The sequence below is a fragment of the Heterodontus francisci genome, chromosome 1 (genome assembly GCF_036365525.1).
Source record: "Heterodontus francisci isolate sHetFra1 chromosome 1, sHetFra1.hap1, whole genome shotgun sequence".
NCBI classification, from domain to species: domain Eukaryota; kingdom Metazoa; phylum Chordata; class Chondrichthyes; order Heterodontiformes; family Heterodontidae; genus Heterodontus; species Heterodontus francisci.
The window spans coordinates 287202934-287218843 of NC_090371.1; the positions used below are offsets into that span (position 1 = coordinate 287202934).

Genomic DNA, 15910 nt, shown 5'->3' on the forward strand with positions numbered 1-15910 from the left:
CGTTACACAATTCTGAGAATCCCAGTGCGTGCTGTGTGTGTTACACAATACTGAGAATCCCAGTGCGTGCTGTGTGTGTTACACAATACTGAGAATCCCAGTGCGTGCTGTGTGTGTGTGTTACACAATACTGAGACTCCCAGTGCGTGCTGTGTGTGTGTGTGTTACACAATACTGAGACTCCCAGTGCGTGCTCTGTGTGTGTGTATTACACAATACTGAGAATCCCAGTGCGTGCTGTGTGTGTTACACAATACTGAGAATCCCAGTGTGTGTGTTACACAATACTGAGAATCCCAGTGTGTGCGTTACACAATACTGAGAATCCCAGTGTGTGCGTTACACAATTCTGAGAATCCCAGTGCCTGCTGTGTGTGTTACACAATACTGAGAATCCCAGTGCGTGCTGTGTGTGTTACACAATACTGAGAATCCCAGTGCGTGCTGTGTGTGTGTGTGTTACACAATACTGAGAATCCCAGTGCGTGCTCTGTGTGTGTGTATTACACAATACTGAGAATCCCAGTGCGTGCTGTGTGTGTTACACAATACTGAGAATCCCAGTGTGTGTGTTACACAATACTGAGAATCCCAGTGTGTGCGTTACACAATACTGAGAATCCCAGTGTGTGCGTTACACAATACTGAGAATCCCAGTGTGTGCGTTACACAATTCTGAGAATGCCAGTGTGTGCTGTGTGTGTGTTACACAATACTGAGAATCCCAGTGTGTGCGTTACACAATACTGGGAATCCCAGTGTGTGCTGTGTGTGTGTGTGTTACACAACACTGAGAATCCCAGTGCATGCTGTGTGTGTGTGTTACACAACACTGAGAATCCCAGTGTGTGCGTTACACAATACTGAGAATCCCAGTGTGTGCTGTGTGTGTGTTACACAATACTGAGAATCCCAGTGCGTGCTGTGTGTGTGTGTGTTACGCAGTGCTGAGAATCACAGTGTGTGTTACACAATACTGAGAATCCCAGTGTGTGCGATACACAATACTGAGAATCCCAGTGTGTGCTGTGTGTGTGTGTGTGTTACGCAGTGCTGAGAATCACAGTGTGTGTTACACAATACTGAGAATCCCAGTGCGTGCTGTGTGTGTTACACAATACTGAGAATCCCAGTGCGTGCTGTGTGTGTGTATTACACAATACTGAGACTCCCAGTGCGTGCTGTGTGTGTGTGTATTACACAATACTGAGAATCCCAGTGCGTGCTGTGTGTGTTACACAATACTGAGAATCCCAGTGCGTGCTGTGTGTGTGTGTGTTACACAATACTGAGAATCCCAGTGTGTGTGTTACACAATTACTGAGAATCCCAGTGTGTGTGTTACACAATACTGAGAATCCCAGTGTGTGCTGTGTGTGTGTTACACAATACTGAGAATCCCAGTGTGTGTGTCCACAATACTGAGAATCCCAGTGTGTGCTGTGTGTGTGTTACACAATACTGAGAATCCCAGTGTGTGCGTTACACAATACTGAGAATCCCAGTGCGTGCTGTGTGTGTGTGTGTTACACAATACTGAGAATCCCAGTGTGTGCGCTGTGTGTGTGTGTGTGTGTGTTACACAATACTGAGAATCCCAGTGTGTGTATTACACAATACTGAGAATCCCAGTGTGTGCGTTACACAATACTGAGAATCCCAGTGTGTGCGTTACACAATACTGAGAATCCCAGTGTGTGTGTTACACAATACTGAGAATCCCAGTGTGTGCTGTGTGTGTGTGTTACACAATACTGAGAATCCCAGTGCGTGCTGTGTGTGTGTGTGTTACACAACACTGAAAATCCCAGTGTGTGTGTTACACAATACTGAGAATCCCAGTGCGTGCTGTGTGTGTTACACAATACTGAGAATCCCAGTGCGTGCTGTGTGTGTGTGTGTTACAAATACTGAGACTCCCAGTGCGTGCTCTGTGTGTGTGTATTACACAATACTGAGAATCCCAGTGCGTGCTGTGTGTGTTACACAATACTGAGAATCCCAGTGTGTGTGTTACACAGTACTGAGAATCCCAGTGTGTGCGTTACACAATACTGAGAATCCCAGTGTGTGCGTTACACAATTCTGAGAATCCCAGTGCGTGCTGTGTGTGTTACACAATACTGAGAATCCCAGTGCGTGCTGTGTGTGTTACACAATACTGAGAATCCCAGTGCGTGCTGTGTGTGTGTGTTACACAATACTGAGACTCCCAGTGCGTGCTGTGTGTGTGTGTGTTACACAATACTGAGACTCCCAGTGCGTGCTCTGTGTGTGTGTATTACACAATACTGAGAATCCCAGTGCGTGCTGTGTGTGTTACACAATACTGAGAATCCCAGTGTGTGTGTTACACAATACTGAGAATCCCAGTGTGTGCGTTACACAATACTGAGAATCCCAGTGTGTGCGTTACACAATTCTGAGAATCCCAGTGCCTGCTGTGTGTGTTACACAATACTGAGAATCCCAGTGCGTGCTGTGTGTGTTACACAATACTGAGAATCCCAGTGCGTGCTGTGTGTGTGTGTGTTACACAATACTGAGAATCCCAGTGCGTGCTCTGTGTGTGTGTGTTACACAATACTGAGAATCCCAGTGCGTGCTGTGTGTGTGTGTGTTACACAATACTGAGAATCCCAGTGCGTGCTGTGTGTGTGTGTGTTACACAATACTGAGAATCCCAGTGTGTGCGTTACACAATACTGAGAATCCCAGTGTGTGCGTTACACAATTCTGAGAATGCCAGTGTGTGCTGATTGTGTGTTACACAATACTGAGAATCCCAGTGTGTGCGTTACACAATACTGGGAATCCCAGTGTGTGCTGTGTGTGTGTGTGTTACACAACACTGAGAATCCCAGTGCATGCTGTGTGTGTGTGTTACACAACACTGAGAATCCCAGTGTGTGCGTTACACAATACTGAGAATCCCAGTGTGTGCTGTGTGTGTGTTACACAATACTGAGAATCCCAGTGCGTGCTGTGTGTGTGTGTGTGTTACGCAGTGCTGAGAATCACAGTGTGTGTTACACAATACTGAGAATCCCAGTGTGTGCGATACACAATACTGAGAATCCCAGTGTGTGCTGTGTGTGTGTGTGTGTTACGCAGTGCTGAGAATCACAGTGTGTGTTACACAATACTGAGAATCCCAGTGCGTGCTGTGTGTGTTACACAATACTGAGAATCCCAGTGCGTGCTGTGTGTGTGTATTACACAATACTGAGACTCCCAGTGCGTGCTGTGTGTGTGTGTATTACACAATACTGAGAATCCCAGTGCGTGCTGTGTGTGTTACACAATACTGAGAATCCCAGTGCGTGCTGTGTGTGTGTGTGTTACACAATACTGAGAATCCCAGTGTGTGTGTTACACAATACTGAGAATCCCAGTGTGTGTGTTACACAATACTGAGAATCCCAGTGTGTGTGTTACACAACACTGAGAATCCCAGTGTGTGTGTTACACAATACTGAGAAACCCAGTGTGTGCTGTGTGTGTGTTACACAATACTGAGAATCCCAGTGTGTGCGTTACACAATACTGGGAATCCCAGTGTGTGCTGTGTGTGTGTTACACAATACTGAGAATCCCAGTGCGTGCTGTGTGTGTGTTACACAATACTGAGAATCCCAGTGTGTGTGTTGCACAATACTGAGAATCCCAGTGTGTGCGTTACACAATACTGAGAATCCCAGTGTGTGCTGCGTGTGTTTGTTACACAACACTGAGAATCCCAGTGTGTGCTGCGTGTGTGTGTGTTACACAACACTGAGAATCCCAGTGTGTGCGTTACACAATACTGAGAATCCCAGTGTGTGCTGTGTGTGTTACACAACATGAGAATCCCAGTGTGTGCTCTGTGTGTGTGTGTTACACAACACTGAGAATCCCAGTGCGTGCTCTGTGTGTGTGTGTTACACAACACTGAGAATTCCTGTGTGTGTGTGTGCTGTGTGTGTTACACAACACTGAGAATCCCAGTGTGTGCTGTGTGTGTTACACAACACTGAGAATCCCAGTGTGTGCTGTGTGTGTTACACAACACTGAGAATCCCAGTGCGTGCTCTGTGTGTGTGTTACACAACACTGAGAATCCCAGTGTGTGCTGTGTGTGTTACACAACACTGAGAATCCCAGTGCGTGCTGTGTGTGTGTTACACAACACTGAGAATCCCAGTGTGTGCTGCGTGTGTTACACAACACTGAGAATCCCAGTGTGTGCTGTGTGTGTTACACAACACTGAGAATCTCAGTGCGTGCTGTGTGTGTGTTACACAACACTGAGAATCCCAGTGTGTGCTGCGTGTGTTACACAACACTGAGAATCCCAGTGTGTGCTGTGTGTGTTACACAACACTGAGAATCCCAGTGCGTGCTCTGTGTGTGTGTTACACAACACTGAGAATCCCAGTGTGTGCTGTGTGTGTTACACAACACTGAGAATCCCAGTGCGTGCTGTGTGTGTGTTACACAACACTGAGAATCCCAGTGTGTGCTGTGTGTGTTACACAACACTGAGAATCCCAGTGTGTGCTGTGTGTGTTACACAACACTGAGAATCCCAGTGTGTGCTGTGTGTGTTACACAACACTGAGAATCCCAGTGTGTGCTGTGTGTGGCAGTGTTGAGGAGGACCTGTGGGTGTGAGAGTGCAAGTCAGGTTGGTGTGGGGCACTTGCTACCTGTGTGAATGAGAACAAGGACTGCAGGGTGGGTGGGCAAACTGACCGTAGCACCATGGCTATGGAAGCCATCTAACTGGTGGGAGTGAAAAGGAATGTGGTAGTGATAGGGGACAGTATAGTCAGGGAGAGAGATACTGTTCTCTGCAACTGCGACTGGAAGATCTGAAGGTTGTCTTGCCTGCCCGTTGCTAAGGTTAAAAATGTGTCTTTGCAGTTGCAAAGAAGCCTTGAATGGGAGGTGGAGGATCCAGTTATTGTGATCCACATCGGAACCAATAACATAGGCAGAACTGGGAATGATGTTCCACTGAGAGAATTTTGGAGTTAGGGTTCAAATTAAAATGCAGAACCTCAGTCATAGAGTTATACAGCACAGAAACATGCCCTTTGGCCCATCATGTCTGTGCTGGCCATCAAGCTTATCTATTCTAATCCCATTTTCCAGCATTTGGCCTGTAGCCTTGTATGCTATGGCGTTTCAAGTGCTCATCTAAATACTTCTTAAATGTTGTGAGGGTTCCTGCCTCTACCACCTCTTCAGGCAGTGCGTTCCAGATTCCAACCACCCTCTGGGTGAAAAAACTTCCCTCAAATCCCCTCTAAACCTCCTGCCCCTTACCTTAAATCTATGCCCCCTGGTTATTGGCACCTCTGCTAAGGAAAAAATTTTCTTCCTCTCCACCCTATCTATGCCCCTCATAATTTTATATACCTCAATCAGGTCCCCCTTCAGCCTTCTCTGCTCTAAGGAAAACAACCCTAGCCTATCCAGTCTCTCTTCATAGCTGAAATGCTCTAGATTGTTGTCTGAGCCACTCGCCAATTGGGTCAAGCAGATTAGTGAATTAAATATGGAGATCAGACAGTGGTGTTGGAAGAAGGTGTTTCAATTCGTGGGGCACTGGCACCACTACTGTGGAAAGAGGGAGATGTTCCGTTGGGATGGGCTCCACTTAAACCAGGGTGGGATCAGTGTCCTGATAAATCATATAACTAGGGCTGTGGATAGGGCTTTAAACAAAAAGTGGGGGGTGGGAGGGTCAGGTGAAAGGAGATTTAGAAATCTAAAGTGGAAAGTCGAGGCAATATAGCAGTGTAGCGAATTGGGTAAAGACAAGCAGAGTGGAACAGGAAGGGACAGAGAGTTTAACGGTAATCATGCATCAGAATAGTGGTAAAAGATTAAAATCAAAGGATCTTAACCTGAAGGCGCAAAACATTCGCAATAAGATGAACTTGTGGCACAAATAGAGATAAATGGTTTCGGATCTAATCGCCATTACAGAGACATGGTTACAAGGTGACCAAGGTTGGAAAATAAATATTCCAGAGTACACAACATTTCAAAAAGACAGACAGAATGGAAAAGGAGGAGTAGCCCTGATGGTAAAGGATGACATTAGGACAGTACTGAAGATCAGGAAGTAGAATCAGTATGGGTGGAGATTAGGAATAAAAGTAAAAAGGGTCAGAAAACACCGGTGGGAGTAGATCATTGGCCCCCTAATAGTAGTTATGCCATTAGACAAGAAATAATTGGAGCTTGTAACAAAGACAATGTAATAATTGTGGTGGATTTTAATCTTCATATAGACTAGACAAATCAAATTGGCAAAGGTAGACTGGAAGATGAATTTGTAGAATGCTTTCGTAACAGTTTCCTGGAACAATACATTGTGGAACCAACTAGGGATAAAGCTAGTTTAGATCTAGAATTGTGCAATAAGGTAGGTTTAATTAGTAATTACATAGTAATAGATCCTCTGGGGGAAAAGTGATCATAACACAACTGAATTTTGAAAGCAACATACTTCAGTTCCAAACATGAATTTTAAACTTAAACAAAGCCAATTACAGAGATATGAGTGGAAAGCTGGCTAAAGTTGATTGGGTAAATATACTACAAGGTAAATAAACAGTAGCCAACTTTTAAGAAACAATTAAAAATATTCAACAAAAATACATTCCATTAAAAACAAAAACTCAGCAAGAAAGATCCATCTGTAGCTTACAAAGGAAGTTAAGGATAGTATTACATTAAAAGAGGCTTAGAATGTTGAGAAGAATAGCAGTAAGTCTGAGGATTATGGGGAATGAGGAAATGGCAGAGACATTGAACAAATATTTTCTGTCATCACAGTAGAAGACACAATTGCATACCAGAAATAGAGGATAACCAAGAGACTAATAAGAGTAAGGAAGTTACGGCAATTTCTATCAGCAGAGAAAAAGTATTGGAGAAACTTAAGGGACTAAAAGCTGGCAAATCCCCAGGACCTGATGGCCGACATCCTCGGGTTCTAAAAGAGGTAGCTGCAGATATAGTGGATGCACTGGTTATAATTTTCCAATATTGCTTAGATTCTAGAACAGTCTCAGCAGATTGGAAGTTAGCAAATGTAACACCACTATTCAAGAAAGGAGGCGGAGAGAAAACAGCAAACTACAGGTCGATTAGTCCATTATCAGTCGTCAGGAAAATACTGGAATCTATTATTAAGGAAGTCTTAACAATGTACTTAGAAAATAGTCACATGATCAGACAAAGTCAACATGGCTTTATGAAAGGGAAATCGTGTTTGGCAAATTTATTAGAGTTTTTGAGGATGTAACTAGTGGGGTAGATAAAGGGAAGCCATTAGATGTCGTCTTGGATTTCTAAAAGGCATTCGATAAGGTGTCATACAAAAAGTTAATATGCAAGATAAGGGGTCATGGAATTGGGGTAATATGTTAGCATGGATATAGGACTGGTTAATGGACAGGAAGCAGACAGTAGGGATGAGTGAGGCATTTTCAAGTTGGCAGGCTATAACTAGTAGAGTGCCACAAAGATCAGTGCTGGGGCCTCAGCTATTTACAATCTATATTAAGGGCAGGCAAAGAGACCAAGAGTAATGTATCTAAGTTTGTTGATGATACAAGGCTAGGTGGGAAAGCAAGTTGTGAGGAGGACACAAGGAGGCTGCAAAGAGATATAGACAGGTTAAGTGAGTGGGTAACAAGGTGGCAGATGGAGTATGATGTGGGGACGTTTGAGGTTGGTCTCATTGGTTGTAAGAATAGAAAAGCAGAATTTTTTATAAAAGGCCTGAAACTTCTAAATATTGATGTTCAGAACGACTTTGGTGTACTTGTGCAAGGAACACAAAGTTAGCACACAGGTGCAGTAAGCAATTAGGAAGGCAAATGGCATGCTGGCCTTTATTGCAAGGGCACTGGAGTACAAGAATAAGGGAACCTTGCTACAATTGTATTGGGCTTTGGTGAGACCATACCTGGTGAACTGTTTGGGTTCTGCTAGGGCCACTCAGCTCCTGACCTCATGACAACCTTGGTTCAAACATGGACAAAAGAGCTGAACTCAAGAGGTGAGGTGACAGTGACTGTCCTTGACATCAAGGCAGCATTTGACAGAGTATGGCATCAAGGAGCCCTAGCAAAACAGAGGTCAATGGGAATCAGGGGGAAAACTCTCCGCTGGTTGAAATCGTAGCTAGCGCAAAGGAAGATGGTTGTGGATGTTGGAGGTCAATCATCTCAGCTCCAGGACATCACTGCAGGAGTTCCTCAGGCTAGTGTCCTAGGCCCAACCATCTTCAGCTGCTTCATCAATAACCTTCTTTCAATCATAAGGTGAGAAGTGGGAATGTTCTCTGATGATTGCACAATGTTCAGCACCATTCGTGACTCCTCAGATACTGAAGCAGTCCGTGTAGAAATGCAGCAAGAACCGGACAATATCCAGGCTTGGCCTAATAAATGGCAAGTAACATTTGCGCCACACAAGTGCCAGGCAATGACCATCCCCAACAAGAGAATCTAACCATCTCCCCATGACATTCAACGGCATTACGATTGCTGAATCCCCCACTATCAACATCCTGGGGGTTACCATTGACCAGAAACTCAACTGCAGTAGCCATATAAATACCATGGCTACAAAAGCAGCTCAAAGTCTAGGAATTCTGTGGTGAGTAACTCACCTCCTGACTCCCCAAAGCCTGTCCACCATCTACAAGGCACAAGTCAGGAGTGTGATGGAATATTCTCCACGTGCTTGGATGGGTGCAGCTCCAACAACATTCAAGAAGCTCGACACCATCCAGGACAAAGCAGCCCGCTTGATTGGCACCCCATCCACAAACATTCACTCCCTCTACCACCGATGCACAGTGGCAGCAGTGTGTACCATCTACAGGATGCACTGCAGCAACGCACCAAGGCTACTCAGGCAGCACCTTCCAAACCCGCGACCTCTACCAACTAGAAGGACAAGAACAGCAGATGTGTGGGAACACCACCACCTGCAAGTTCCCCTCCAAGCCACACACCATACTGACTTGGAACTATATCACCGTTCCTTCACTGTCGCTGGTTCAAAATCCTGGAACTCCCTTCCTAGTAGGCCTGTGGGTGTACCTACCCCACATGGACTGCAGCAGTTCCAGAAGGCAGCTCAGCACCACCTTCTCATGGCCATTAGGGATGGGCAATAAATGCGGGCCTGGCCAGAGACGCCCACATACCATGAAATGAAAAAAAAGTTGGTCTCCATATTTAAGGAAGGATATACTTGCATTGGAGGCAGTACAGCGACGGTTCACTAGATTGGTTCCTGGGATAGGAGGGCTGTCCAATGATGAGAGGCTCAGTAAATTGGGCCTATATTCTCTGGAGTTCTGAATAATGAGAGGTGATCTCATTGAAACATACAAGATTCTTGTGAGGCTTGACAGGGTAGATGCTGAGGAAATGTTTCCCCTGGCTGGGGAATCTGGAACACTGGGGCATAGTCTCAAGATAAGGGGTCGATCATTTAGGACTGAGACGAGGAACAATTTCTTCACTCAGAGGGTTGTGAATCTTTGGAATTCTCAACCCCAGAGGTTGTGGACGCTCCATTTGAGCATATGTAAGACCAAAATACAGATTTTTGGTCTCTTAGGGAATCAAGGGATGTGGGGAATGGACAGGAAAGTGGAGTTGAGGTAGTAGATCAGCATGATCGTATTGAATGGTGGAGCAAGCTTGGGGGACCCTATGGTCTACTCCTGCTCCTATCTCTTATGTTAAGATATTATTATTTTTTATTAGAGATACAGCACTGAAACAGGCCCTTCGGCCCACCGAGTCTGTGCCGACCATCAACCACCCATTTATACTAATCCTACACTAATCCCATATTCCTACCAAACATCCCCATCTGTCCCTATATTTCCCTACCACCTACTTATACTAGTGACAATTTATAATGGCCAATTTACCTACCAACCTGCAAGTCTTTTGGCTTGTGGGAGGAAACCGGAGCACCCGGAGAAAACCCACGCAGACACAGGGAGAACTTGCAAACTCCACACAGGCAGTACCCAGAATCGAACCCGGGTCCCTGGAGCTGTGAGGCTGCAGTGCTAACCACTGCGCCACTGTGCCGCCCTTTCTACATTGATTTAAATCACAGGCTTTCTTCTCTTGCCTGAAACATGTTTGTGTGGGTGAGGTGAATTCATGTTACACAGCCTATATGGACTATATAGTTGGATCGCAGGAGCTGATAACAAATCGAGAAACCCATTAGGCACAAGTACTTTAATATGCATTAAAAGCAATTTCAGTTAAAAGTGACTCTTCAAGCTACATTTTGTAACTGGAAATTGAGTCATTTGTTATATTTGTGATGTTGTTTAAGCCTAGTGTTAAATCTGTTAGATGCATCCTTATTTCAGCATCAGAGCCACAAGTTTCATTTTTCTGAAGGAAACATTATGTTTTGTAAAGCTCTGACCCAACAAACTCTTGTTTCTGCATTATTTCAAACTGCACTCTTTTAATACAAGTTTTTCCATTCTTGGAAAATCATAGAATCAAAGAATGCTACAGCACAGGAGGCCATTCGGTCCATCGTGTCTGTGCCAGTTCATGCTCCTGAGTCTCATCAATGAGAGGGCTGGAGCTATTGCCCAAAGTAAAGAGAGTCAGAGAGGCAACCAAAGGTCAAAGGCTAGGCCACAATGCAATGCATTCAGTGGAAGTTGAATGACATTCAGTGCAGGAATATTCAGAGATCTTTAAAATGCTAATCCTTTGTCTGGCAAAGATATCCTGTACAAAATGACTTTACCCAGATAGAGGCCCTCCATTAGAAAGGTCAAAGACCTGATGAGGATTCAGAAGCTTCCGGAAGCTGTACAGAAGCTCTCGCCCTTTAAGGGCTCCACTCTTTGGATTCACAAACAGAAGGAGAGGATAGGAGTCCTGTGGTAGCTGTGGGATCTGACAGAAAAAAGATAGTTATTAATGAACTTCGACAAAAACACTGACTGATTGTAAGTCTACAAAGTGAGACTAACTGTCTAAAGACATGCGTTATGTGTCAGGTAAAGTGAACTTACCTGACTAACACTCAAAATGTGCCATGTGTTAATAACATATGACAGTGAAGATAATAAACTAACACTCAATTTGTGAAAGGAACTGCGAGCATTACCGACCAACATGTGATGTGTGTGTCAGGTATTAATGACACTTGATATATATTAGGAAAGGAAACATAACCAACTAACATCATTGGATGTGTCAGGTGCAGTGAACATAACAATTAAGACACACAATTTACGTTGGGTAAATCACATTTCATATTTCCTCAATGTTCCTTTCCGTTTTACTAGGTAAAGATGTAATATAAAAGCAAGTTGTTGTTGTATAGTATGGTTATGCTGGTCTTGGTGCATTCCAGTGTTGTGCCCAAAGCACTCACTATCTTGATGCCCAAGCTAGTTGTGTGATCAAGAGCAGTTTAATGTCTTACCTATGTAGATCCTGCTGAGTGACAACAGGTAAACAAACAAAATCATCATCTTAGTTTTCAGAGAATACTGTGTGTTAGTCATAAATATTTTTATAATTCAGTTTTCTTGGTGGACTTATCTAAATATAAAAGTCATAACAAAGATTTTAATGACACAATGAGTCTGGCAACACCAGTGTTACTGAGTTCTCAATTACAGCCAAATATGATGTTTGGTAATGATATGTGATTTATCCTCATCTGAAGCGTCAGACTATCCAAGTAAAGACTCCACACTGGAACAGAGGCAGAAATCCAGTCAAAGCTTCCTAACTAAGGGTTCATAACCAGAATTGACTAAAATGCTGGAAATACTCAGAAGATCTGGCAGCATCTGTGGAGAACTAAACAGAGTTAATGTTTCAGATCAATGTCAGACCTGAGTTCAAATGAAAGTTCATCGACCTGAAACATTAACTCTGTTTCTCTCTCCACAGTTGCTGCCAGACCTGCTGAGTATTTCCAGCATTTTCTGTTTTTACTACAGATTTCCAATGCAGTATTTTGCTTTTGACTCAAATGTTCTTATTCTGCAGCCCTTAGCAGAAATTTCACAGAGGCATTTTGCAAACACGCAGGGATTAATATGCTCACGAGTCAACTCAACTGCCAATTTAATACTCTATAATTAATATAATTTAGATATTTAGAAGCAGCAAGTGATCTGATAAATGAAGCAAATTCTGCAGAAAGCAGTTCACGTTCCAGAATGAAATAACTAAGAATCATTTTCATACTTAATAAACTTTCACAAAATTGCTAATTCCTTTAGAAGTGCAATTATGTAACACAAACACATAAAATACAGAAAGAAATGGATTTATTGCATCCACTGCAACAGTATATCTTTAAATACTATTAAATATTATTTTTATATTATTTCAGATATTGTTTGAAGCTGATGTAAAAAACATGTATTTAAGATACGTAAATGATGGGGAAAATCTGTTTCCAGTGTACAGCCAGCCGTGGGAGGAGTGCTGAACGGAGATTTGTGGTGTTTCTAACTTTCAGATCATTAAATCACTAGAAAATCAGGAGGACTGCAGGTCAAAGACAATGATTCTCAATGCCTAATTCTCTGATCTGCACAGGGCAGGATCCTCATTGAACTTATCCTCGTATATTGGAGGCACTTTCAGCTGCAAATTGTTAATCTTTTGAAACAGCAGTTGTCCAGTACTTTGCACGAGTATTACAGGTGGCTCCATATGCACAGATATAACAATACAGGAAACACAAGGACAAAGTCCTCTACACACATAGGCTAAGATACACACTAAGGCTATATGTGGCTCTCTATTCTATGTTCTACAACAAACACTTACCTGGTGTCTTTTGTGAAATCAGCTAATGACAAACGATAGAAATTGGCAGAACAGAAAAAGAAATATTACACTTGATGTTGCAATGTTTTGGTCTCATACCTAAAATGAAAGTTCCTCAGTCTCCTGAGAATGTAATGGTTTTTTTTATTCGTTCATGGGATGTGAGCATTGCTGGCAAAGCCAGCATTTATTTCCCATCCCTAATTACACTCGAGAAGGTGATGAGCACACTTCTTGAACTACTATAGATACAACCTCAGGGCTGTCAGGGAGAGAATTCCAGAATTTTGATCCAGTGACAGTGATCTGTAATATTCAATTAGGTACCATTCAATTGTTTTGAGTCTCTAGAGTATTTATTAGAAGTTTGTCATCAGTGCAGCCAATGCGTCACTGGATGAGACAATCATCTAATTTCCAAAACCAACAGGGAAATTCCCCCCAGTAAAATTATCGACAGTGCAAATTTTATTGACAGAGGCAATGGGATAAAAATCTACAATGAACAGTAACACTCCCCTTCTATTAAAATCAATGGCTAATGGTCCCAGTCCATTTCAATCAATAGCTATTGCTCCCAGTCAGTTGTAATCAATAGCCAATGCTCCCAGTCCATTGCAATCAATGGGTAGTCCATTGGAATTGACCATTTCCACTGGAACACTGATGGTCAAGAAAAGATTTAATTGCGGTTTTTAAAATTATGAAGGCTTTGACAGATTGAATATGTAAAGACTATTTCCCCTGATTGGTCATCCACTTAATATTGTTATTAAGAGAGTGAGGAAAGGGGTTGGGAGAGATTTTTTTATAAAGCAGCAGGAAATACTTTGCCACAGGCAGTGGATTAGTTAGTGACTAATACAGGGCAATGGGGAGAGAGTGGGGGGGGGGGGGGGAGGGCGGTGGGGAGAGAGAGAGTGGGGGGGGGAGGGCGATGGGGAGAGAGAGAGCAGGGGGGGAGGGCGATGGGGAGAGAGAGAGCGGGGCGATGGGGAGAGAGAGAGAGCGGGGCGATGGGGAGAGAGAGAGAGCGGGGCGATGGGGAGAGAGAGAGAGCGGGGCGATGGGGAGGGAGAGAGAGCGGGGCGATGGGGAGGGAGAGAGAGCGGGGCGATGGGGAGGGAGAGAGAGCGGGGCGATGGGGAGGGAGAGAGAGCGGGGCGATGGGGAGGGAGAGAGAGCGGGGCGATGGGGAGGGAGAGAGAGCGGGGCGATGGGGAGGGAGAGAGAGCGGGGCGATGGGGAGGGAGAGAGAGCGGGGCGATGGGGAGGGAGAGAGAGCGGGGCGATGGGGAGGGAGAGAGAGCGGGGCGATGGGGAGGGAGAGAGAGCGGGGCGATGGGGAGGGAGAGAGAGCGGGGCGATGGGGAGGGAGAGAGAGCGGGGCGATGGGGAGGGAGAGAGAGCGGGGCGATGGGGAGGGAGAGAGAGCGGGGCGATGGGGAGGGAGAGAGAGCGGGGCGATGGGGAGGGAGAGAGAGCGGGGCGATGGGGAGGGAGAGAGAGCGGGGCGATGGGGAGGGAGAGAGAGCGGGGCGATGGGGGGAGAGAGAGAGCGGGGCGATGGGGGGAGAGAGAGAGCGGGGCGATGGGGGGAGAGAGAGAGCGGGGCGATGGGGGGAGAGAGAGAGCGGGGCGATGGGGGGAGAGAGAGAGCGGGGCGATGGGGGGAGAGAGAGAGCGGGGCGATGGGGGGAGAGAGAGAGCGGGGCGATGGGGGGAGAGAGAGAGCGGGGCGATGGGGGGAGAGAGAGAGCGGGGCGATGGGGGGAGAGAGAGAGCGGGGCGATGGGGAGAGAGAGAGCGGGGCGATGGGGAGAGAGAGAGCGGGGCGATGGGGAGAGAGAGAGCGGGGCGATGGGGAGAGAGAGCGGGGCGATGGGGAGAGAGAGAGCGGGGCGATGGGGAGAGAGAGAGCGGGGCGATGGGGAGAGAGAGAGCGGGGCGATGGGGAGAGAGAGAGCGGGGCGATGGGGAGAGAGAGAGCGGGGCGATGGGGGGAGAGAGAGCGGGGCGATGGGGGGAGAGAGAGCGGGGCGATGGGGGGAGAGAGAGCGGGGCGATGGGGAGAGAGAGAGCGGGGCGATGGGGAGAGAGAGAGCGGGGCGATGGGGAGAGAGAGAGCGGGGCGATGGGGAGAGAGAGAGCGGGGCGATGGGGAGAGAGAGCGCGGGGCGATGGGGAGAGAGAGAGCGGGGCGATGGGGAGAGAGAGAGCGGGGCGATGGGGAGAGAGAGAGCGGGGCGATGGGGAGAGAGAGAGCGGGGCGATGGGGAGAGAGAGAGCGGGGCGTTGGGGAGAGAGAGAGCGGGGCGATGGGGAGAGAGAGAGCGGGGCGATGGGGAGAGAGAGAGCGGGGCGATGGGGAGAGAGAGAGCGGGGCGATGGGGAGAGAGAGAGCGGGGCGATGGGGAGAGAGAGAGCGGGGCGATGGGGAGAGAGAGAGCGGGGCGATGGGGAGAGAGAGAGCGGGGCGATGGGGAGAGAGAGAGCGGGGCGATGGGGAGAGAGAGAGCGGGGCGATGGGGAGAGAGAGAGCGGGGCGATGGGGAGAGAGAGAGCGGGGCGATGGGGAGAGAGAGAGCGGGGCGATGGGGAGAGAGAGAGCGGGGCGATGGGAGAGAGAGAGCGGGGCGATGGGGAGAGAGAGAGCGGGGCGATGGGGAGAGAGAGAGCGGGGCGATGGGGAGAGAGAGCGGGGCGATGGGGAGAGAGAGCGGGGGGGAGGGTGATGTGGAGAGAGAGCGGGGCGAAGTGGAGAGAGAGCGGGGTGAAGTGGAGAGAGAGCGGGGCGATGGGGAGAGAGAGCGGGGCGATGGGGAGAGAGAGCGGGGCGATGGGGAGAGAGAGCGGGGCGATGGGGAGAGAGAGCGGGGTGATGGGGAGAGAGAGCGGGGCGAAGTGGAGAGAGAGCGGGGTGATGGGGAGAGAGAGCGGGGCGAAGTGGAGAGAGAGCGGGGGGGAGGGTGATGTGGAGAGAGAGCGGGGCGAAGTGGAGAGAAAGCGGGGCGAAGTGGAGAGAGAGCGGGGCGATGGGGAGA

General features: G+C 46.9%; 1 protein-coding gene across 1 annotated transcript in view; it reads right to left on the reverse strand.

Moving 5' to 3' along the window:
- Nucleotides 1-15910, reverse strand: part of LOC137373117 (diacylglycerol kinase theta) — a 296078-nt gene that overhangs the window by 127962 nt on the left and 152206 nt on the right. Inside the window, exon 16 of the mRNA XM_068037996.1 lies at nt 10813-10964. Coding sequence (XP_067894097.1) covers nt 10813-10964 — 152 coding nt within the window. The remainder of the gene's footprint in view (nt 1-10812; nt 10965-15910) is intronic.